This window comes from Rhinatrema bivittatum, chromosome 8 (assembly GCF_901001135.1).
Source record: "Rhinatrema bivittatum chromosome 8, aRhiBiv1.1, whole genome shotgun sequence".
Lineage (NCBI taxonomy): Eukaryota > Metazoa > Chordata > Amphibia > Gymnophiona > Rhinatrematidae > Rhinatrema > Rhinatrema bivittatum.
The window spans coordinates 129500257-129525779 of record NC_042622.1 but is presented as its reverse complement, the minus strand read 5'-3'; the positions used below and the strand labels follow the sequence as shown (position 1 = coordinate 129525779).

At 46.4% G+C, this 25523-nt stretch overlaps 2 protein-coding genes across 3 annotated transcripts in view; both read right to left on the bottom strand.

The window, feature by feature from the left end:
• The window catches only part of AKNA (AT-hook transcription factor), a 123023-nt gene extending 117599 nt beyond the window's left edge, over positions 1-5424 (bottom strand). Inside the window, exon 1 of the mRNA XM_029611374.1 lies at positions 5311-5424. The gene's annotated coding sequence lies outside the window, so the exon portion shown is untranslated. The remainder of the gene's footprint in view (positions 1-5310) is intronic.
• A 7878-nt stretch (positions 5425-13302) lies between these two features.
• The window catches only part of WHRN (whirlin), a 235156-nt gene continuing 222935 nt past the window's right edge, over positions 13303-25523 (bottom strand). For both annotated transcript variants that reach the window (XM_029613720.1, XM_029613721.1), the window contains one exon: positions 13303-14356. In XM_029613720.1, the coding sequence (XP_029469580.1) occupies positions 14174-14356 (183 nt within the window). In that variant the 3' untranslated portion in view covers positions 13303-14173. The remainder of the gene's footprint in view (positions 14357-25523) is intronic.

Below are 25523 nucleotides of genomic sequence, written 5' to 3'. Positions count from 1 at the left end.
CTAGAAAGATCTGAGTAATCCTCACACTTAAACCCATAAACTGAACATGAAAATTCTTAAAATAATTCTTCTTTACCAAACTTAAATCATACTCAGAAAAAAAGAAAAAGAAACAAACAAGGTTGCCCTCTTTGAAATTTCATAATTTGAGGTCTTTAAAAAATTAGACAGATCTGCACCAAAAGGTGAACTCTGGATAGCTGACCCTGATGGTAAAAAATACACCTTGTTTAAGGAGGAGGTGGATTCAGAGGATAATGCAACACTTCATCTCCTTCTCAAAACTCACTACTTGTTCCTCAGTTCTATCTCCACTGCAGCCATCCCTTCTAACACTTTCCCAGCTGCCTTCAAATATGCTGCGATCACACCACTACTCAAAAAACCCTCACTGGCTTACGTCTACCCTGCTATCATCCCATCTCTCTTTTTCCGTCTGAGTGCTGTCTTGACTTTGTTTCATCTTAAGTCATTCTAGATCCACTTCAGTCTGGTTTTCACCCTCTACATGCCACAGAAATAGGCCTTGCTAAAGTCTCCAATGACCTATCTTCATCTGACACTGTTGATCACCATCTGCCTCTGTCCTGGTTCTCTTCTCACCTCTTTTAATGTGTCCTCCTCTACTGCCACCCACTATCAACTGGTGTGCCTCAGGGCTCCCCCCTGGGCCATTTTCTCTTCTTTCTCTATACTCATTCCTTTTGATGCTCTGATCTCTTCTCATGGCTTTCAATGCCATCTTTATGATGATGATACCCAGATCTACCCCTCTATGCCAGAAAGTTAATCAGGATCTCAACTTGTTCATCTAATAATATGGTGAATATTCCACCACCATCTTCAACTCTACATGGCCTTATTGTTCCCCCCACACCTACTTTCCCTCTTTCCCCTTTCTCTATGACTGTGGATAACACGGTCATCAATCCCATCCCCTCTACCCGTAACCTTGAGATCATCTTCAACACCTCTCTCTCTTTCTTTACACATATCCATGAACACTGCTAAAATGTGTCATTTCTTTCTCTATAACATCAAAATACATCCCTTCCTTTCTGAACATACTACCCCAAACCTTTTATCCACTCTTACATCTCGTCCCACTTACATTCCCTGTGAATCATCTCTCTCCACTACAATCTACCCAAAATTCAGCTGCACGACTTCTCTTTCACCAAAGTTACTACAACCATATAACCCCTCTTCTCAAGTCACTACATTAGCTCCCTGTCTGTTTCCACATATAGATCAAGCTTCTCTTAGTACTCACTTACCAGAGTCTTCACTCTGCAGCTCCTCAGACACTACTTCATTTCTCCCTCTACCCTCCTCATGAGCTCTGCTCATCAGGCAAGTCACTCTCTTCTATGCCTTCTTCTCCACCACCAGCTCCTGACTCTGTGCTTTCCATCTTGCTGCACCATATCCTTGGAATAGACTTTCTGAGTTGATGCATCATGCTCCCTTTCTGGCTTTCAAATTCAATCTAAAACTCAAATCATTTTGAAGCTGCTTTTAACTCTTAACCCCTGATTATCCCACTCACAGTCTTACTGATTAGAACCATTTCATAATAAATTAAATTCCCATTTTGCCCTGTAAGGTCTTTGTTAGATTGTAAGCTCTGAGCAGGGACTGTCTCATATGTTTTTGTACAGTGCTGCAAATGTCAAGTAGCACTTTAAAAGTGATAAGTAGTAGTAGTGGTAGTAGTAGTAGTAATAAAAGAGCCTGAAAACAAAAGGTGTAAAAAAACTACTTTTGATTGGGCAGGAATAACACCTTTAGTGTACAACACAGCATGCGCTTTTGTAGCTATTCTGTGTTCTGCAGATATTCTGTGTCACTTCCATAGACCAGTTCAGTCACAGCCTTACACCATTTTGTATAAAATTGTGGTTTGGCCCCTGGGCTAGTGAACGGATGTGTTTTGCTTCCTGGGTTGTCCTATCCTGATGTTGCTTTTAAGAACAAAAAAACAACCCATCAGAATGAAAGCATCATCTACAGATCATTTTCACGTTAACCCAACACAAGGCATCGGAGCACACAGAGACAACAACTTCACAAATTTGGAACACATGCAGTCAGGTCCCCCAGCAAAGGATTAGGGGTCTTGGCTTAATTAAAAAAAAAACCCCTTCATAACATTTCGATATGTTCGGCTTCCTAAATATACTTTCTCATTTGCTCTTTCAGCAGTTCACAATCAGACAGAAGGAATGAAGCAGCAGCAAGAGTAAAGCAGAAACAGAGAACAGCATGCCACTGGGGGAGAGAAAGGAAGAAATCATCAAGGGGCCATTATTTATCAAATAGCTCATTAGAGGAACCCTCTCCTAGAAACAAGTGGCAAAACATTTCCTCTAACATAACTGTGTCACCTCCAGGGCCATCTCCATCACAGCCAACTGTAGGTGAGGAGGCTGCCTGCAGAGGCAGGGTGTTGCAGGGCAGAGCATGCCTCCCTTCGCAGTGTGGGACAGGGAACAGTGGCTAGACGGGCAAGACAAAGGAAAAGCATGCAGGGCAGTGCCAGTTCAGCCTTGAAGGCAGGAAATGTCCCAACCCTGGATGTCGTATCTTAAAGCCATCAATCCTGTTGAGAGCTCTGGCCCTAATCCCTGCCACTGACAGAACCTGGGAAGAGGCAAGAGTAGAAATATGCACCAGGTTTAAAAGTGTCTCGTACACTGGGCACCTCATTGATGTTAAGGACATCAGAGACTCAGCAGTTCTCTCTCATCAGGCCTTGGAAAACTTCAACCGTAAATTCTCTCTACTGAGTCTTTTCCCCCCCCTCCAGTCTGTGTTAGGATTCGTGGGTTTCGTGGATCCTTGGCCTGAGGTGGAGTTGATACTACCTGAGGGGAGGGGCCCCACAGGTCCTCACCGTCAGGAGGCGAGGTCAGCTGCAGCGGGGGACACGACTGTAGTTTAGTAGAGTGAGAACGCCCTGCGTCACTGCCACGTGATCGCAGGTACCTGCACTGAGATATACTGTGAGGCGCCCCGAGGAGCGGGGCGAAGAGGCACAGTTCAGAGGGGTCACAGTATTTAGGCAGGACTGAAGAGACGTTGTACCAGAGAAGGAACCTCCAAGGCAAAGGTGCGCCAGACAGGCCCCGAAGAGCGGGGAGACAGGATCCCTGAAGGAGTGGTGCAGAGACTGTCCCGAGGGGCGGGACAGCGTAGCAACAGAGTCTCTGGTGTGATGACGTAGGGGCTGCCCCGAGGAGCGGGGAAGCGTAGAGTCAGAGTCTCCGGTGTGGTAGGATAGAGACTGCCCCGAGGAGCGGGGAAGTGTAGAGTCAAAGTCTCTGACAAAGCGAAGTACAGGCTGCTCCAAGGAGCAGGGAAGCGTAGAGTCAAAGTCTCTGATATAGTGATGTAGAGGCTGCCCCGAGGAGCGGGGAAGCGTAGAGTCAGAATCTCCGGTGTGGTAGCATAGAGACTGCCCCGAGGAGCGGGGAAACAGAGATGGGATCTCTGATAGGCAATGCTGAGGCCACCCCGAGGAGCGGAGGAGCGAGACGGCAGGATCTCTGGTGAGGAGCACAGGGGCTAGCCCAAGGAGCAGGGAAGCCTGGAGACCAGGTCTCCCAAAGGAAGCGCAAGCAGGCCCCTGAGGAGCAGGTACCCGAGCCAGAGTCCAGATCAGCAGGCGGAGATCCAAGGCAGGAACCACGGGTCCGGAGAGACAGGAACAAGCACCAGTGAGGCGATGGAACTTGTTGTCAAGTCAGTTTGCATAGGCGAAAGGAGGTGCTTAAACATCCCAAGGTAATAATGTCATCAGTCAGGGACAGCCCAGGGGTTTCCGCCATTGGCCCTTTAAATAGTGAACAAATGGCACGCGCGTGAGCCTAGGGAGGCCTGGAGTCAGATCGTGGGCCGGCGGCATCCCAGCTGCCATGTGGAGCAAGGAGGGCCAGGGACCGTGCGGCGACAATGGCTGGCCAGAGCCGCGAGTTCCCCTGGAGAGGAGGGCCAGACATGGCAGGATGAGAGTTGGGTCGGCCGCGGCTGCCCGCAGCCGACGGTCATAACAGTCTGATTTACAAACATCTTGAGCAGGTGTAGTGAATCTTATCACTACAAGCAGGCTATGGGAGGGAGGGTGGTGAGGAAATGATTTATGGATTTGTGCCTTTTGTTACCCACATCACCACCACCACCAATTCAGAATAATGTGAAAACCAGCAAAGAAAAAGCTGTATCCTTTAAAAGGGATTTTTGTACAATATTTTTTAAATTTGTGTTTCACAGGTCTTTCAACTATGTAGAAGACCAAGTTTTATTTTCATTACATTTTAAATATTTACAGGATTGGCCTTTGCAATGTGATATTATCATTGGCTTAGGGCAGGCTCTGATTTTTAGCAGGACAAGTAGATCTTGTCCTCACTGCATGCCAGGAATTGTAGTCCTGCCTTTTTTTGAGGTGGGGGGGAGGTGTAGAGGGAAATCAGATCTACTTTTTAGACCAGGCTTGCAATTAGGTAAAACCAGAACTGGATCTACTTGTCCCGTGAATAGACTACACCCAGTAAGCTAAACTGATGATGGTAATACAAAGAGCAGTTAATGTGCTTTAGCAGCTGCATGTGATGGGAACTAGCTCTGATGCAACTCTTATGAAACATCCCTCACACCAAGAAAAGCTGTCCGGTCTTAAGCATCTTAATAGCCTGAAAAAGAGAAGCAGCTGCCTCCTCTCGGATAGACTACACTGTGTAGGTATAGTGCTGCTCTAGCGCCACTGTCAAGACGCAGGTACAGCCCCGCATTCCACCCCGAGGCGGCTCCTGGCAGAGGCTCATTGTCGCCTCGTTGCCAAGGAAGCCGCACACAAACCAAAGCCAAGCCAAAAGTAAAGAGAGGCAAGGCCAGCTCCTACCCAAGGCACAGAGAGAGTCTGGGGGTCCCCACACGGGGCTCACTGACCCCCAGACCCCAGCCAGTGTGGGGGCTCAGGCCAGGGGCACACGCATTGACTGCACACCCCTTACTGCAAAACATGGTTCCGCAGCACCCCGAGCTCCGATCCAAAGTGTAACAGAGTCCGGGACCTCTGGACACCATGCATTCCCCTTTCTTCTCCCTCTTCCAGATCTTACCCCCACAGCATCCCCGAGCTCCGATCCAGCACCTAGGAGAGAGCGCGGCCTGAGCCTCCCCCGCCCCTGCCCCGGGCACAGGCGATCGAGCACACGCACCCCAATCCTGAGCAAGGAAAGCTCCTTCCCTTGCCCTATGACGCTTGATTAACTTTGTACGGTCGACTGTTCCGTGCCTGCTGCTCACCTGCGGATGCTGAGAAATGAAAAGTTTGCTCCACGCCGCGGAAGTCCCGCGGCTCACGCTGCACCCAGACACGCATACACAGCAGCCCGCAGCTAGCAGCTTGCTGCCTCTGAGACTGCCAACCTGCCTTTTTAGCATAATCTATGGTATATGCAGCTCCGGAGGTCCGGATTGGGCAGCCCAGAGGAAAGGGGCGGAGTATCGTGATTTAAACACCCCCCCTCCCCGCTCTTTTCGCTTCTGCTCAAGGCTGAGCGATAGCATGAACGAGTATTTGTCAAAAGTTCTAGCTGCCAGCACACTGGGAGTTTGACAAAAAAAAAAAAAAAGCCTCTTTCACTTTCTGTTTCCTAACTAAACATTTTTTATAGATAATTTTTATTGTACACAGTGATTCAAAATTTTAAAACTCCTCCTCTTGGCTGTTTGCTTTCTGCCGATTGCTTCACCTGGATATAAATCTGGGAGAGCCAAGATTTACAGAAGCATAAACCGGAACTTTAGTAGGAACAGAGGCGTCAGAACAGATTTTTTGACTGGACTCAAGGGTAACACGGGTGGGGATTAGGCATACAGATCTGAGCCAATCACCTGACAATGTTTTTCTCAATAATCCTCTCTACATTTGTCATACTTCTAATATTTTAAACTCAATGACTACAAGCATTTACCATGTATATAGTTATGGAAACATTATAATTATTTTTTAAAGCTGTCTCATGAGGCAGTATCATCCCATAACTTAAGCATAACCAGATATTAGTCTGCTAGAAAGAAAAATATCTCAACACACATCACAGTATCCTGCAAGGTGTTTTAAAACGCTGTGGGCTGTTAATAAAGGACCATAGTACCACTAGCATAAGGTATTCATTCTTGTCCACCTTTAGTGCTCAGTGTCCACATGAAGATTTGATATAATAGTGCATGCCATTGGGACTTTTTAATTTGCTATTTATAGCCCAATTTTCCTTTTGTTTTTTCGTTCTTCTTCATGGATTGGGGTATTGGAATTTCAGTGTTGTGTGCTTGAAGTGTGGAGCTGTAAATGATTGTTTTGATTCTAATAGAACATAAGAACATGCAATACTGGGTCAGACCAAGGGTCCATCAAGCCCAGCATCCTGTTTCCAACAGTGGCCAATCCAGGCCATAAAAACCTGGCAAGAACCCAAAACCTAAGTCTATCCCATGTTACCATTGCTAGTAATAGCAGTGGCTATTTTCCAAGTCAACTCAATTAATAGCATGTAATGGATTTCTCCTCCAAGAACTTATCCAATCCTTTTTTAAACACAGCTACACTAACTGCACTAACCACATCCTCTGGCAACAAATTCCAGAGTTTAATTGTGCGTTGAGTAAAAAAGAACTTTCTTGGATTGGTTCTAAATGTGCCACATGCTAACTTCATAAAGTGCCCCCTAGTCTTTCTACTATCCGAAAGAGTAAATTGTAGGGTATTGATTTGCTTTTTCTTTTTGTGGCTCCCTCACTATCTTCGGAAGATGTTTTCTTGATGTATTTTTTGAAAATGAATAAAAAAATAAATTGAAAAAAAAATTTATTTTTACTTGCACATGGAGCGTATGTCTCTGCAGAACCAGCAACTGCAGAGTTAATAAGGTGGACTCTGGGGCAGGGCCGCCAAAGTTCCCCCATGAACAAAGACAGGCAAAAAAAACCCCAACTGCTTTTCTGTACACCCTCTGACTTAATATCATAATGATATTAAGTTGGAGGCCCCCAAAATAAAAAAAAATTAAAATTCTAAAAAAAAAAAAATTAAAAATCTGCCCGCGGTTGGAAGATGGATGCTCAATTTTGCCTGCGCCCGTTTTCTGAACCCGTGGCTGTCAGCGGGTTCGACAACGATGCCGGTAAAATTAAGCGTCGGCTGTCAGACCCGCTGTCCACCGCAGGCCCTCATTTAAATACAGAATCACGCGCCCAACCTTGGAGCGTCGGCTTTTCCACAAATTTTACTGAATCGGCCCGTAAAGGGCAGCCAATCCCCTCCCTCCCCAGCACTGACAGGCCATATTCAACTACCTCCCCCAAAACCTTTTTAAAGATTGAGGAAGTGCCCGGCGTATGCCAGGCTCCACTCCCCGGTCCCAAGTTTCAATCATGCAATCAGGCTGCCTCCCCACCTTCCCCTTTAACCACCCAGAAAGAAGAATCCTGGTGCCAGGCCCCCTCATCCCCTGCACACTCCCCATCCGGATAATTACTTATCTGGCTATAATTTAAATGGATAAATGCCACATTTTCCATTTATTTTAGACGGATAACTTTTGTGTTATCCGTCTAAATGGCTTTTGAATATTGACCTCATACTAGCTGATACCTGGTGAAATTACCCTATTCACACCCCTCTCTTCTCCCCCTATCCCAGCCTAACCTCAGAACTCTCTTTCCCACCCTAACTTAAGCCTAGAACTCTCTTCCACCCCTCCCCAGCACACCTTACCCATTCCACCCCTCTCCTCAGTATGAGCCCAGAATCTCTTATCCTCTCCCCAACCTGATCCTAGCACACCTTACCCACTCCACCCCTCTCCTCAGTATGAGCCCAGAACTCTCTTATCTTCTCCCCAACCTGATCCTAGCACACCTTACCCACCCCATTTTCCCTCCCATGACCTCTGTCCCAGCCTGAACCCAGCACTTTCACTCCTCCCCCTCCCTGCTGCAATCTTGCTATTTTTCCTCCTCCTTCCCACCTGGGTGCTTCTCAACGGTTCCGTGGCCCTCTTTTCCAGGCTGTGGCTCCATTTGGCAGCCCACCAATATCCACATCAGCTGATCTCACAGCGGATCGTACGTGCGTACCTTGTTTGCATACGTGCATACCTCGTGTGTAGGCTCCTCAGTGGATCATAGGATGCGTAGGTGCATGTCAGCATGCAGGCACACGCCATCAATTGCCAACAGCCAGACACCGTCTGGTGGGCTAAGTGCATTATATGCTGTACATAGCAGATATATATGAAACAAAATTTGATATTTAAATGTATGGCAGCAAGTCTCAAAACGGTACATTTTGGTTCAAATTCATGGGTTCTTTTACCCCCAGACTTTGCACCACTTCTTAAAGGAAAAGTATGAGGCACACTTTCCTTTTGAGCCATGCATAGTTTTAGAAGCTTTTGGGGTGGACAATTTTCAAAAAGCCCTTTTACCTGTATTTATCCTCATAAGTTCCTTTTGAAAATTGTTCTATGTCCAAAATCCTGCCAATGTGAGATTCAGAGAGCTTCAGTACCAGAACCAATATAGCCTGTGCTGGAGCCAGTGCTGCCATGGGAGGGAGCCGCTGCCAATAGGTAAGTTGGGGAAAGGGACACATGACCGAAGGTTCGCCTTGGGTACCAAATGATCTTACACCGGCCCTGGTTCTGGGGGGGGGGGGGGGGGGGGGAGGGGGTCATCATCATTGTTGAGTTTAATTATCAAAATCTTGAAGGATCAGGGGTAGCCTATGGTCCTGAAAGTTAATGGCAGGGGGAAACTGTGTCACAAAAGGCTGAAGGTTCGCCTAAGGACAGTGCCTAATAACCTTTGCACCAGTCCTGTTTGTGACTGGTTTTCAAGAGCAGTGCTCCTTTCAACTGAATGAACTGTGCATGAAATCTCAACCTACAAACTACAGGCTGCATCACAGTGGCAGTGTAGCAGGGTTTTTCAAAACCGTGATGCACTGTCAAACCCCACCACAACCCCATTCTCATGCAGCTTGTAATTTACCTGTCTATTTGGCCAATAAAATCCTTAATGCATTCTGCGCTGACTTGATAAAAGAAGTAGGCTCTCAAAAGCTGGTCCCAATATGTGTTAAATTAGTCCCAAGAGAAGGCAGCAACTACACACAGTTTTGTAATCTCTAGGTAACCAAGTGGACTAGCAGGGCGGCCAGACTGCTTTGTAATTCTATCAAGGTCATGATCCTGGTGGTTTTTTTCTGATACACTGACTTTGTTTAAAGAGAGGCTACTGCCAGGACTTCTGTGCTTTGCTTTCAATTACACATTTTTTGCTCCTTGCAGCTCAGCATCAACAGGGGACCTTAGGCATTTATTCAGAGAAAAGGAGCAATGATTGAAGGAATCTAGAACATTCCATACAAGGCCCTTTCAAGAGGCCAAGGCACTCCAGCTAACTGCTTATGGAGTTGGATGTCAACAGTTCTTCTCCCTGCCAGAAATACATTTTCTCGCAAAACACACAAGCTCTTGCTTAGAGGGAGCTGCCCAGCTGGATGCAGGTTTGTCTGCTACACCTGCTGCTGGTGATTTCATCTTTTGCAGAGGAGCTCAGCCAGCAGTAAAACCCTCCCATGCTGCGGGGGGAGGGTAGGTGATAGGCACCTGCAGGCATAATAAGCTCAGGAGGGAATTCTGTGCCTTTCCAAGATATTATTGCAGGTTTTTCAGTCCATCAGACACATTAGTACTTCCCAATTTTTGGAAACCCTCCTTAGTTTTTAGCTTTTCTGTCTGGGATAGTGGTAGGTACCTTGTTCATTTTTCACACCTAGGTGATCACAGCACACGACATTAGGGGTGTGCACAGATTTCAAAAAAGGAAACAAAATGGGTAAAAAACAAAAGAAAATGAAAGAATATCCGGTCTGGGTATCTCCCTGCTGGAAAAAAAAAAAGCATTTTGTAAATTAAAAAACCCCCACCCCATCCACAGGTCTGACAGAGCAGGAACGATCCCTAGTCAGTCCTGCCCCGCTGATGCCGTTTCTCAGAATAGCACTGGCTGACCCAAGGCCGGTGCCACTGTATGGCAAAAATTCAAAATGGCACCGGTCTTGGGTCAGCGCTAGTTTGAGAAACAGCACTGGTGGGGCAGACGCGACTGGGGATTAATCCTACCCATGTGAAGATAGGGTAAGAGACCAGAGCCAGATGTGGGGCTGACTTAAAATGACATTAAAAATGAAACATCCATTTTTCAAAATGGAATGAAACAAGGAAATTTAGAGGTCCATATTCCAAAAGCATTCAGCCGGCTAACTCAGAGGTTAGATGGCTACATGAATATTTGGGCACATATCCGGCTAAATTTTAGTCGCTTAATAAGTCAGGCGGCTAGAATTTAGCCAGCCAAGTTAGGGGCATTCCAAGGGCATAACTGGGAGGAGTTGAGTTGGCTGGATAAGTCCGGGCGGGCCTAAGAGCTGCCCTAAAGTTAGCCACCTAACTTCAAGATAGCCAGCAATATTCAGTAATGCAGTTTCACTATTGACCATACCTCCAAAGTTAGTCGGACTGTGTCTGAATATGGACCTCTTAATTTCCTCATGAGCATGCTGGAAAACTGCAGAGGTTTTACCTTTGCCATCTGCAGTCCACAGTATCTGCTTTTCCCTGGTGGCCTCCCATCCAGGTACTAGTCAGACCTAATCCTGCTTAGTTTCCAAGATCTAATATGCGTAGGCTCATCCAAGGTGGCACTGGTGGAGCTAGTTGGCTTCTCTTCCCTTATTTAAATATCGGAGCTTCTGGAGAAAGGGTGCGATCCTCTCCCACTCACAACCTGCTCAGCAACGCGGAGATCCAGTGAACAAGCATGGAAAGGCTCAAGGTTTTTATTTTTTCTAATTCAGCAGATTTATTGAAAAATTAGACTCACAAGCTCTTTATATAAATAGTGTGATTCTGCCAATAATGTACAAAGCGCGCCGTGAAACTGTACAACGCAGAAGATGGGACTCGGGCGCTCAGAGACGAACGAGCCGGGCCTTGATGGAATGGCGGCAGTGAGACCCAATGCCAGACAGGTAAATGTGACAAAACGGAAACAAAATGTCAGAAGGGAATGAGATGCTCCGGCATCCATCGCCATCCTCCCAAAGAGAAAGGGGGAGCTCTCTCTGCTGTGCTACGGCATCCTGTGCTGGGTGAGATTCTTGTATGGAGCAATACCAGTGCACAATCTGTAGCACTAGATCAAATTAGCAGCGCTGCTCCCCTGTACAGTACTGAGTCTTTGACCATGATAAATTTATGGTGGTGGTGGTGGGGGGCGATGGTAAGGGGAGGTGGGGGAAGAGTTTCCCTTGTCCTTGTCAAACAGCATCTGTTGTCTGAGCAAGAGAAGATGCCCCCCCCCCCCCCCCTCTACACACTGGGGCACCCAACTGATGTTGTCTTCCTCCTAACAAAAAAAAAAATAAATTTAGAACAGAGGGGAAGGGGGAGGAGAGCGGTTGTCTTTGTATAAGATTCAGTTTATTGACGAGCAGAACGTGCGCAGGATCCCAGGAGCGTGGTGGTCAGGCCGCTCACCCAGAATTTCCCTCAGTGACTTCAGGTACAAAAAAATAGATTTTGCTTTTAGTTAAAAAATACATTAGCAGACACATGTCCTCTTGTGTTAATGCGCACACAGCAGCACTCCTACTTATCCCAACTCTGGGGAAAGAAGATGGAGTCCAGTAAGGCAAGGGTGAGAGAGTAGGGTTGCCAGCTGCCAGCAAATTTACTGGCAGTGAGTAAAAATAAATAAATCAATTTCCTGAGCGATGGGGCCCATGTCTCTGGTGCCCTGGGCTCAAGCTCCGAATCCTGCATTAACTCTGGAGCCGGGGACTAACTCATGGTGCGTAAGGGGGCGATGCTGGGCATGGGTAAGTCCAGCTGTGCAAAAACAAATGTGACAAGAAAATGTGCATCAATAAAAAAGTTAAGTTGTTGGGAAAAGTCTGGCAGACTGTTAGTAAAAGATATTTTTTATGAGCTGGCAGCCCCGAGAAAGAGATATTGAGCAGAGAGTGAGACAGGAAGGGAAAGAGGTTTAAGAGATGGAAAATAAAGTTAAGAAGGTATCAGCATGGAAATGTTTTAGCGACAGGCGGTCAGAGACATGAGTCACCTCAGAGGTGGAGGAGTTGAGTGCTGGGCCTCTCCTAAGCAAGCAGCGACAAGGATTGGGCAGAGAACAGTTCCTACGGACATTGTGATTTAGGTCTTGTCAGCAGATAAGGAGCCGTAAGCCTACCCTTTCTGCCCAGATGCCCGTCCCCAGTGTGTCACTGTAGAATTCTTCCTTGCCCTCACCAGTCTCCCTCCCCCTCGGTATCCTTCCTCGGAATTTTACCTTGAAGACCTGCTGAAAATGTAATCTCCTTCACAAACTCAAGGGCGCTGGGCAGATCTAACGGAGGTTTCTCAGGCGATGCTTCATTCTGAGCACAGTCCTGCAGAGCCATTCTCTCTGATAAGGATTTAAGGCTGACTAGACCTTACTATACGTTTAATGGTGCAAACCTTCAACAATGGGAGGTTTCAAGGGTGTAGCCCAAAGATGTGAGTGATAGAAAGGGTCAAAGATCCAAAGTTTTACAAACTGGGACTCCTACAGGCACTGAGAGAAGCTTTCCAGGAGAGGAAGTCAAAAGGGCTGCGTTTTTTCAGGTTCCAGGGAGGAAAAGGACACTGCCCTTCTCATTTAACAGGAGAAAGGTGCTCCCTTTCTCTTAAGACCTGGGTTCTGACTCCAGGTCTTAAGAGAAAGGGATTTCTCCTGGTTGCAGGCCTTCAGCAAATTATTTGAGAATCATTTTTGAAAGGGAGAAGTGGATTTTCCTGACATTCTGGGGATCCTAAGGGAGGTCCAGGTGTTCTGCTCAGATACTCAGTTTGTTTTGAGAAGATGTTTGCTATTTAGGGACTCTATCTCTCCGTCACCTGTTTTTCTGCCTTGCATTCTGTACTCAAACTGCTTGGTTTTTGGCTTTGCTAAACTTTATATTTGTTTTGGAATACAATACCTAGTGCATGGGTTTTCTTTTGGAGTGACCAACTGTGATCCCTTTGGCCTTTTCAGCTTTGCTGCCTCCCCACAGCAGAATCCAGATTCCAGAGCTGCACTGAGTTAGTGAGTGCTCTCCAGCATTTGAAGGTGACTCCCTTGCTCTTAGTGAGTGCCCCGGTAAAAAGAGGGTTACAAGATAGGCCCAAGGACACATTTGCACACCCCAGTCTGGTCTTCCCGACATAAAGGCCTAATCACCCTTCAATGCACTGCACTAGATGAGTTAATAGCTCCTCCACTCTGCTTCTTAGTTTAGGGGTCACAGGGAATAATCTGACCAAGGGAGGGGGGGGAGAGAATCCAAAGGGAATACTAAGTGCCCTTAGGGCAAAGTTTATAAAATCATTGGCTTCAGTTTAGTTTCAGTGCAAAAAGTGTCCCAGCTTTAGCAATGAAACTATCCCTTCAAATTAAGAGAAATACAGGGGTGAGGAGGGGGTAAAACTAGGACAGTGTTGGCACAGGAGCGAATGATTTGTTAAATCTGCCCCTCCCTATAATGTGGTCAGGTAAACACTCTCTATCCATGTCTGCTCCTCTGTCTCTCTAGTGCTTTGTATTTTCAGTTGCTTTAACCCTCTTCTCTTTCATCATGCAGTGCTTCCTGTAGCTGGATCTCTGCTGCCAGTTCATGATACTGCGGTACTACATAGCAATACTTTCTTTTCAATATATCATCTTGGCAACCATGGGCATCCTCCAGTGAGCCACTTCAGCTCCTAAATGATTTGTGCAAGGCTCAGGAAAACTCTGCCCTCTTGGACAGTACCCTAAGGTGGCACTCGGCAGCCAGGTACTGGACCAGAATATTGGATGGATGCTTTGGGGCTTGGAGGATTGGGGGAGAAAGGGGCAGTGGAATGCATGTAGGAAGGTCTGGATGCAGACAGGCAGATATGCAGAATTTAGCATTGGGATCTATGCTCCTAACACATGGTTTTGATACAGCAGGACTTTTCTACCCCTTCCTGTTTTGCAATCCGAACCCTCATAGGCCACTCAGTCTCCCAGTCTCTTTGCAGCCACATCTTCCCTAAAGTGCAACATTGAAGTCTGTAACCAAAAAATCAATATAATCTTTCTCTTTGGACTTGAAAGCTTCAGCAATGATGCGTGCAGCTTCCCGATGCTCCTTTCCTCGCATGGGGAATCCGTTCACCTCCAGGATCACATGACCAACCTTCAGCTTCCCACAGTTGTGTGCAGAGCCACCCCGCTGTCATTATGCAAACAGAAGAGAAAAAGAAAAGCTTTAAATTGGGAACAACATGTACTAATTCCCTGTCTAACACAGATACAGCCTCATGGAGGCCCTTCCCCCTAAGGGACACCAGCACATAAGAACATAAGATATGCCAAACTGGGTCAGACCAAGGGTCCATCAAGCCCAGAGACTTGGATTGTTTCCAACAGCGGTCAATGCAAGTCACAAATAGCTGGCAAGAACCCAAACATTAGATAGATCACAAGCTACTATTGCTTATTAATTACCATCATAGCAGTTTATGGATTTATCCTCTAGGAACTTATACAAACCTTTTTTAAACCCAGTTACACTAACTGCTGTAACCACATCCTCTGGCAATGAATTCCAGAACTATGCGCTAAGTGAAAAATAATTTTCTTCGATTTGTTTTAAATGAGCTACTTGCTAACTTAATGGACTGCCCTCTGGTCCTTCTATTAACTGAGAGACTAAATAACAGATTTACATTAACTTGCTCAAGTCATTTTATGATTTTGTAGACCTCTATCATATCCCCCCTTCAGTAGTCTCTTCTCCAAACTGAACAGCCCTAACTTCTTTAGCCTTTACTCATAGGGTAGCCTTTCATGCCCCTTATCATTTTGGTCGCCCTTCTCTGCACTTTCTCCAGTGCAGCTATATCCTTTTTGAGATATGGTGACCAGAACTGTACTCAGTATTCAAGGTGCGATCTCACCATGGAGCGATACAGAGGCATTATGACATCCTCCGTTTTATTGTCCATTCCCAACATTCTGTTTGCTTTTTTGATCGCCACAGCACACTGGGCCAACGATTTCAATGTATTATCCACTATGACACCTAAATCTCTTTCCTGGGTGGTAATTTATATGATAGAACCTAACATTATGTAACTACAGCAAGAGTTTTTTTCCCTATATGCACCACTTTGCACTTGTCCAAGTTAAATTTCATCTGCCATTTGGAAGTCCAATCTTCCAGTCTCGCAAGATCCTCCTGCAAGTCATCACAATCCACTTGAGATTTAACTACTCTGCATAATTTTGTGTCATCCGCAAATTTGATCACCTCACTCTATGTACCCCTTTCCAGATCATTTATAAATATATTAAAAAGCACCAGTCCAAGTACAGATCCCTGAGGCACTCCACTGTTTACCTTTCTCCACTGTGAAACTGAGTATTTAATCATACTCTCTGTTTCCTGTCTTTTAACCAACTTGCAATCCTCAAAAGGACATCATTTCCTATCCTATGACTTTTTAGTTTTCTTAGAAGCCTCTCATGAAGGACTTTGTTGAACGCCTTCTGGAAATTCAAATATACCACATCTACTAGTTCACCTTTGTCCACATGTTTATTCACCCCTTAAAAAAATGGAGGAGATTTGTGAGGCAAGATATCCCTTGGGTAAATCCATGCTGGCTGTGTCCCATCAAACCACATCTATCTAAATGTTTTGTGATTTTATTCTTTATAACAGTTTCCACCATTTTTCCTGGCACTGAAGTCAGGCTCATCGGTCTATACTTTCCTGGATCACCCCTGAATCCCTTTTTAAATGGTGGGGTTACATTGGCCATCTTCAGGTACCTCAGGTGATTTTAATGATAGGTTACACATTTTTACTAATAGTTCTGAAATTTCATTTTTTAGTTCTTTCAGAACCTTGGGGTGTATACCATCCGGTCCAGGTGATTTACTACTCTTCAGTTTGTCAATCAGGCCTACCACATCTTCCAGGTTCACAGTGATTTGGTTCAGATGATCTGAATCATCACCCATGAAAACCTTCCCCAGAATGGGTCTCTTTCCAATATCCTCTTCAGTAAACACAGAAGCAAAGAAATTGTTTAATCTTTCGGCAATGGCCTTATCTTCTCTAATTGCCCCTTTATCCCCTTGATCATCCAATGGTCCAACTGACTCCCTTGCAGACTTTCTGCTTTGGATATATTTTAAAAAGTTTTTATTGTGAGTTTTTGCCTCTATGGCCAACTTCTTTTCTAGCCTGTCTTATCAATGTCTTACATTTAACTTGCTAATGCTTATGCTTTATCCTATTTTCTTCTGATGGATTCTTCTTCCAATTTTTGAATGAAGATCTTTTGGCTAAATTAGCCTCTTTCACCTCACCTTTTAACCATGCTGGTAATCGTTTTGCCTTCCTTCCACCTTTCTTAATGTATAGAATACATCTGGACTGTGCTTATAGGATGGTATTTTTTAACAATGACCACGCCTGTTGCACATTTTTTACCTTTGTAGCTGCACCTTTCAGTTTTTTTCTATTTTTCTCATTTTATTAAATTTTCCCTTTTGAAAGTTTAGCGCTAGAGCCGTGGATTTGCTTACTGTCCTCCTTCAGTCATTAATTCAAATTTGATCATTTTAATGGTCAGTATTGCCAAGCAGCCCCACCACAGTTACCTTTCTCACCAAATCCTGCACTCCACTGAGAATTAGATCTAAAATTGCTACCTCTCTCATCGGCTCCTGAACCAATTGCTCCATAAAACTGTCTTTTATTACATCCAGGAATTTTAACTCTCTGGCATGCCCTGATGTTTCACTTACCCAGTAAATAGGTAACTGAATTCTCCCATTATTACTACTAGTTTGGTTAGTTTTCCTAATTTCTCTTAGCATTTCACTGTCCATCTCATAATTTTGGCTAGGTGGACGGTAGTATAATCCTATCACTATTCTCTTCCCCAACACACAAGAGATTTCTCCTCATAAAGATCTGATTGTACATTTAGTCTCATGCAGGATCTTTATCCTGTTAGACTCTATGCCATCCCAGACAAAGTGCCACCCCACCACCAAGATGCTCCTCTCTGTCATTGCGATATAATTTGAACCTCCGTATAGCACTATCCCATTGGTTATCATCTTTCCACCATGTCTCTGAGATGCCAATTAAGTCAATGTCAATATTCACGGCTATACACTCTAACTCACCCATCTTATTTATTTTATTTATTTAATAATTTTTATATACCGTTTTACCAACAATAAATGTCGACCAAAGCGGTTTACAATATTTCAAAGCAAAATTAAAAACCAGAAAAATAAAACTTCAGTAGAAAACACATAACAATAAAATAAAGCGGGAATAAAAATACAATAATAATAATATTATCAATAACATAAATAAATAAGGTAACATAGTATAAGAAAATTGGCTATTAATACTTTAAAAAAAACTTAAAGAGTAGAAGTAAATAAAATAATGGGCTGCAATAAGAGCTAGTCTGTTACAACACAAGTTCAAATACTGGTATGGATCAAAGACTAGAAAAATTCTAAAATTTCTAAAAGAGGGATACAGCTAAAAGCCTACATGCTATGGGGTGTTCTCAATGTCCTTAAATGCTACTTGGAACAAGTGAGTTTTCAATGCTTTTTTAAACTCCTTCCGATTGAATATGTGCCTTAAAGGGTCAGGCAAAGCGTTCCACAGTATGGGACCTACAACTGAAAACGCTCTATTTCTGGTCACATTTAGTGCCGCATTTTTTGCAGAAGGGACCTCTAATAGGTTTTTACCCGCTGATCGGAGTTCTCTGTGAGGTTTGTAAATACGTAGTGTAGTACATAACCAAGTGGAGTCAACGTTGTTTAATAAGGAGTGAGTTAACATAATGATTTTATATTGAATACGGTATTTAACAGGTAACCAGTGCAGCTTATGTAAAATTGGTGTAATATGCTGCTTAAAAGGTGTGCCTGTAAGAAGTCTTGCAGCAGAATTCAAAACCAATTGCAAAGGCTTAATAGTGAGGTTCTTAGACTTCTGGCATTAGCATACAAACATTTCAAAGTGTGTGTTTTGTTTCTATTGATATTATGCTTTTCAGTTGACAGGGATACATTGGAATTTTTTTAGCTCAGGTGAGTTTTTAATTATAGGCACTTGGACTACTTTTCTTATTATTGGAACCTCTCTGTTGGGATGCCCTAACTTTAATGCTTCATTAGTATCCTTCGAAGATACCTCCCTCCGAACCATGCGCTGCTGAGGGACTGTCGGCTTTCCCTTTTATTCTAGTTTATAAGCTGCTCTATCTCCGTTTTAAAGGTTAGCACCAGCAGCCTGGTTCCACCCTGGTTAAGGTGGAGCCCATCCCTTTGGAAAAGACTCCCCCTTCCCCAAAAGGTTCCCCAGTTCCTTACAAAACTGAATCCCTCTTCCCTGTACCATTGTCTCATCCACGCATTGAGACTCCGGAGCTCTGCCTGCCTCTGGGGACCTGCACGTGGAACAGGGAGCATTTCAGAGAATGCTACCCTGGAGGTTCTGGTTTTCAGCTTTCTACCTAAGAGCTTAAATTTGGCTTCCAGAACCTCCCTCCCACATTTTCATGTCATTGGTCCCCACATGTACAGTAGCACAGAGGTAGATACCTACCTCTGTGTTACTGTACTCTTCTTGTGTATTTTAGTTAATTTCTGCCCCTTTACTTTATGGTACAGGAAAATTGATTTTTACCTGCTAATTTTCGTTTCTGTAGTACCACGGATCAGTCCAGACCGTGGGTTGAGCCTCCTGTCCAGTAGGTGGAGACAGACCAAAACTGTGAGGTTATCCTATATCAGGGCATAGCCTACCCTACACCCCTTCAGTATAAAGTACTTTCAAAGAAGATATAATTTCCCAAAGATCAAGCAAGCAATAAGAAAAAACGAACAAATTGAACACATGAACAATTGAAAGGATTCTGTATGAATAAAAACGCTCTTGCATACAATTTTATTTTCATCTGTTAGATGCTTCCGGTGCCTTTAGTAATAGTAGTCAACAAATCAGATATTTGAAAAAACCTGTAGAAAAAGACAAAACATTCGAGCGGACGTATCAGATTTAGTACAGGTGGGTGTCTGGACTGATCTGTGGTACTACAGGAATGAAAATTAGCAGGTAAGAACCAATTTTCCTTTCCCTGTACGTACCCGGATCAGTCCAGACCATGGGATGTACCAAAGCTTCCCTAAACAGGGTGGGACGAGATACCGTCTGCACATCCAGACGGTAATGACGAGCAAAAGTATGCAGGGATTTCCAAGTAGCTGCCCTACATATTTCCTGCGGAGAGACCGATTGACTCTCCACCCAAGAAGTAGCCTGAGACCATAAGGAATGAGCTTTTAAGCCTTCCGGCATGGGCCGACCCTTACAGATGTAAGCTGACGCAATGGCCTCCTATAGCCAACGCGCAATAGTGGCCTTGGAAGCCTTATTACCTTTATTTGGCCCAATCCACAGAACAAACAAGTGGTCAGAGACCCGGAACGCATTTGTAACCTGAAGGTAACGCAGCAAGACCTGTTTCACATTGAGGCGCCGCAGATCACCTCCAGCTGTATTTGCTACTTCGACGAAGAAAAAGCCGGAAGTTCCACAGACTGATTGACATGAAAAGAAGACATGCCCTTTGGCAAGAAAGAGGGTACAGTCTTAAGGGATACCCCTGAATCCGAGAAACGTAGAAAAGGCTCTCTGCACGACAACGCTTGGAGCTCTGAGATTCTTCTGGCTGAACAAATGGACACCAAAAAGACAGTTTTGAGAGTCAAATCCTTAAGCGTAGCCCTCCTTAAAGGTTCAAAAGGAGCTTCGCAGAGAACCCGGAAAACCAAGTTAAGACTCCACGAGGGACAAGTAACCCGGACCAGAGGATTCAAGAGCTTAGCTCCTTTGAGAAAATGGACGACATCTGGATGAGCCACCACTGAGTAACCGTCAATGGTACCTAAGAGAGAATCGAGAGCGGAGACTTGCACTCGCAAGGAACTGAATGACAACCCCTTGGCGAGACCGTTCTGGAGAAAAGAAAGGACCTGGGAAACAGGAGCCTTAATAGCCAAGATACCCGAGGCGACACACGCATTTTCAAAAACCTTCCATACTCAGACATAAGCAAGTGAGGTAGTCGGCTTCCTGGCCCGCAATAGAGTGGATATAACTTACTCCTTATATCCCTTCTTTCTCAATCTCTGCTGTTCAAAAGCTAGACAGAAGTGATCTGCCTGATCGAAAAATACAGGACCCTGCTGTAGAAGATGGCTAGATTCACGAAGTCCGCAAACCACGTTCTCTGAGGCCATTCCGGAGCCACTAGAATGACAGGCCCATGATGAAGCTTGTACAGTAGAATGTCGCGGGGCCAGGGAAGGACCAGGGCGTCCACCCTTTCCGCGCAATGTTCCCGTCTGCGGCTGAAGAACCGAGGAGCTTTCGCATTGGTCATGGTGGCCATCAGATTCAAGTGAGGGGGACCGCAACTGCAGATGATCAGGTTCTTCACTGCATCTGACAATTCCCACTCGCCTGGGTCTAACCTCTGGCGACTGAGGAAATCCGCTTGAACATTCTTCTTCCCCGCAATATGGGACGCCGCTAAGCGCTCTAGGCGACGTTCCGCCCATGCGAAGAGCCTGCTGGCTTCCAGAGCAACTAGGTGACTCCTGGTGCCCCCTTGTCGATTGATGTAGGCTACAGTGGTGGAATTGTCCAACAGGACCCGCACTGCCTTGTGGAGGAGTAGGAGAAGGAAAGCCTTGAGAGCCAGTCAGACCGCTCGAGCTTCCAGTTGATTGATGTGCTAGTGGGATTGGGTCGGAGACCAATACCCCTGAGCAGACTGGGTCTGGCATACAGCTCCCCAGCCGGAGAGGCTGGTGTCCATTGTTACCATGATTCACTGCGGTGTCAGAAGGGACATCCCCTTCTGAAGATGGGCAGGTGATAGCCACCACTGCAGTTCTGCGAAGGTAGACTCGGAGAGCGGCAGAGGCATCTGAAACTGTTCCAGTACCGGTTTCCAGTGGGATAGCAAGGCTTTCTGTAACGGACGCATACACGCAAAAGCCCAGGGGACCAGATCGATAGTGGAGGCCATGGACCCCAGAACCTGGAGATAATCCCAGGCCATTGGCAGGGTGAGAGAAAACTGCACACTTGGCCCCTGAGTTTGAGCGATCGGTCCTCTGGAAGAAACACCCTGCCTACTCGAGTGTCGAATCGTGCCCCCAGGAATTCCAATGTCTGAGAGGATTGAAGCTTGCTCTTGGGAAAGTTGATGACCCACCCCAGAGAGGTCAGACACGACATGACCTTGCTGACCGCCAGCTGGCAAAGAGACTTTGATTTGGCCCAGATGAGCCAATCATCCAAGTAAGGATGGACTAGGACTCCATCATAATGCAGCTGGCCGAGACCGCGAAGACCATTGCCTTGGCTTGCACTCCCAGAAGATCGTACAGGGCGTCCGCCCTATACGCAATTGCTCCCTCCAAGCGATCCGCCTGCTCCGCCTCTGCAGATGGGAGGTCTTGGGTGCTGAGTAATTGTTGAAACCACCTGAGGCTTGCCCGCTGCATGAGACTGCTGCAGATTGTCGCCCGAACTCCCAAGGACAGGACCTCAAATATGCGTTTGAGATAAAATTCCAACTTGCGGTCCTGGCATCCTTTAGAGCCGTAGCCCCAACCACCAGGATGGTGGTGTGTTTGGTAACCGCCGTGACAGAAGAATCTGCCTTGGGCATCTTAAGTAGATTCAAACAGTCCTCAGGAAGGGGGTAGAGCTTGTCCATAGACCTCCCAACTTGGAGTCCCACCTCAGGGGACTCCCATTCCCTAAGGAGCATCAGCTTATGCATAGGGAGAAAAGGAAAAGTACATGGAAGAGTCCTAAGTCCCGCCAGGACCGGGTCCATGTTGGCAGGCATTGCGGCCGTAACCGTATCCGCCGGGGGCAACTCAATTCCCAGTTCCTGCAAAATGAAAGGAATGAGCAGTTCTAGTTCCTCCTTTTGAAATATGCGTAGCACCCGAGGATCCTCCCCCTCGAGGGGGAGTTAGGAAGCAGCGGGTCAACATCTGGATCTGGAATTGGGACCGGTGGCTGCTGTGGTGGATCCGGAGGCGGCGGGACCCCCGGGACCATCCTAACCCTAATCGAGCCCTGGCTCTCCGGCACCTTCGGAGGAGAAATTCACGGGTTTTTTGGTGGGGGGGGGCCAGGGATGGATCTTCATCTTGCTTTAAGCTGGCTAAATAGGACTTGTGCATAAGAAGCACAAACTCCGCGGAGAAACAAGTCTTAGACTTCGCAGGGGGGGGGGGAAGGGAAAGGTCAGGCACCCCTTTTGGGGCATGAGGGGGGCTCAAATCCGGAGAAGAAACAAAAAAAAAATCGGGCTCACCTTCCTCCTGCACATCCGATTCTGCATTTGATCCTGCTTCCAAGATGGCCGCCGTTCCCGTGGTTTTCCGGGCCGGGAACGGCCTGGCCACACGGCAGGGAACTCGCCCCTGGGTCGCTGCGGGCGAGGGGACCGATGAGGGACCCTCCCCACCCAGTAGGCACCCTGAACAGAGGCCTCCGCGGGAAAAACGTGTGGCAGACTCTCCACATGATTTACAGGCGCTGGAACGCGGCATCAGCGCTGAAGAAAAAAAAAAAAATCGCTAAAAAAAGTAAAAACAGCTGAGCTGTGCAGGGCTGAAGTCGGTCAGCGGAGGCAGCGACTGAACTCTGCATGCTGCCGGAGCTGTCCATAGTTCTTAAAAAGTAAAAAATACAAATAACAAATTCAGCCCTGCTTGTACCCTTTTTTTTTTTTTTAAACTGCTCAGCTAAGCCAAGGGAAAAACACTCCCTGAGAGGTTACTGTTTTACAGTGGACAGCTAGATATTGGGGGAGGGACTGGACCACCAGAATCACCCCAGATGGTCCCCGGGAAAAAAGGGCAAGCCCCCCCCCCCCCCCCCCCCCTCAGGCTCCCAGCAGAGCGAAGAAACCGAACCGTCTCTGTGAGGAAAAAAAAAGGGAGAAAACTTTCAAAGTCCTCTTTTTTTTTTTTTTTTTTTTTTAAACAAGAATTTAATACTTGCTTGATCCAGACCAAAAGTAAAGAAAATCTCCTCAGGGAAGAAGAAGGAGAACTGTAGGTTCAGCTGCCTGCATCTGTTGGAGACAGACGAATACTGAAGGGGGTGTAGGGTAGGCTCTGTCCTGATATAGGACACCCTCACAGTTTTGGTCTGTCTCCACCTGCTGGACAGGAGGCTCAACCCACGGTCTGGACTGATCCGGGTACGTACAGGGAAAGGAAAATTAGTTCTTACCTGTTAAATTTTCGTTCCTGTAGTACCACAGATCAGTCCAGACCGTGGGTTGAGCCTCCTTTCCAGCAGGTGGAGACAGACTAAAACTGAAAGGGTGTCCTATTTGAGGACAGAGCCTACCCTGTAACCCTTCAGTATAACCATTGTCAAAGCAGAAAACAACAAACCCAGAACAGGATCAAGCAAGTAACCATAAAGCTCAATTGAGCAACTGTAGAACAATGTAAGAAACATGGTATGACTAAGCGCTCTTGCATATACTTGGTACATGAACAACCAAGGCTTCCGGTGTAATTGCTCAGTATTCTTGCAAAGAATGAAGTATCAAAATCTGCGAATCTGCAAGAACAAGCTTCGAGAGGACAGAAAAGAAAAGACAAAACAGGGAAGGGCGTCTGGACTGATCCGTGGTACTAAAGGAACGAAAATTAACAGGTAAGAACTAATTTTCCTTTCCCTGTACGTACTCGGATCAGTCCAGACCATGGGATGTACCAAAGCTTCCCTATCCCGGGTGGGACTGAGACAGTCCCGCTCGAAGCACTTGCCGCTCGAAAGAACCAAAAACCGGTGCTTGCACATCCAGACGGTAGTGTCGAGCAAAAATATGCAGGGACGTCCAGGTGGCGGCCCTGCAAATCTCTTGCGGAGAAACCGATTGGGTCTCTGCCCAGGAAGTAGCCTGAGAACGTAATGAATGAGCCTTTAAGCCTTCCGGAATAGCCCGTCCTTGGCAGCGATAAGCCGAGGAAATGGCTTCTTTCAACCATCGTGCAATAGTGGTCTTAGAAGCCAGCTTGCCTTGATTGGGACCACTCTAGAGGACAAAAGATGGTCCGAGACCCGAAAGTCATTGGTAACCTGAAGATACCCGAGTAGAACACGTTTGACATCCAGTTTATGAAGGTCGCCTCCAGCGGTACCTGCAATTTCCTCCAGAGAAAACGCTGGATGCTCTACCGACTGGTTGACATGGAAGGCGGAAAACACCTTCCGAAGAAAAGAGGGCACCGTTTTGAGAGAGACACCAGAGTCAGAAAATCGCAAAAAGGGTTCCTGACAGAACAACACTTGAATCTCAGAGACCCGCCGAGCGGAGGCGATCGAAACAAGAAAAATTGCCATGAGCGTAAGGTCCTTTACCGTAGCTCGACGGAGAGGTTCGAACGGAGCAGAACAGAGGGCCCGGAGGACCAGATTGAGACTCCACGAAGGACAAGTATTGCGAGCGGGCGGCCGCAGGTGTTTGACTCCCCTCAAAAACCGAACGACGTCTGGGTGAGCCGCTAAAGGATGACCCTCGACCCATCCGAGAAGAGAGCCGAGAGCAGAAGCTTGCATGCAGAGGGAACTGAAGGAGAGACCCTTGAAGAGACCCTTCTGCAGGAAAGAAAGAACTAACAAGACCGGGGTGGAGCGCGCTGAGACACCAGACTCCTCACAAACAGTCTCAAAGACCTTCCAAATGTGCACGTAGGCTAGAGAAGTTGACTGCTTCCGGGCTCGAAGCAAAGTAGAGATGACCTCTTCCTTGTAGCCCTTATGTCTCAGACGCCGCCGTTCAAAAGCCAGGCCGCTAGACAAAAGCGATTGGCCTGGTCGAAAAATACGGGCTCCTGCCGCAGTAGTCGAGGAAGATGGCCTAGCCGTAGAGGTCCGTCCGTCACCAGGTTCACAAGATCTGTGAACCATGGCCTGCAAGGCCATTCGGGTGCTACCAGAACCACTGGCCCCGGTTGGAGTTCTATTCTCCTGAGAACTTTTCCCACTAGGGGCCACGGAGGAAACACATGCAGAACGTCCGTGGGCCAAGGAAGAGCCAGAACATCCACTCCCTCTGAGCCGTGGTCCATCCAGCGGCTGAAGAACCGATTGGCCTTGGCATTGCGCATGGTCGCCATTAAGTCCAGGTGGGGAGGACCCCACCTGCCGACGATCAGATACATGGCTGCTTCCGAGAGTTCCCATTCTCCCTGATCGAGTGATTGGCGACTGAGAAAATCAGCCTGAACATTCT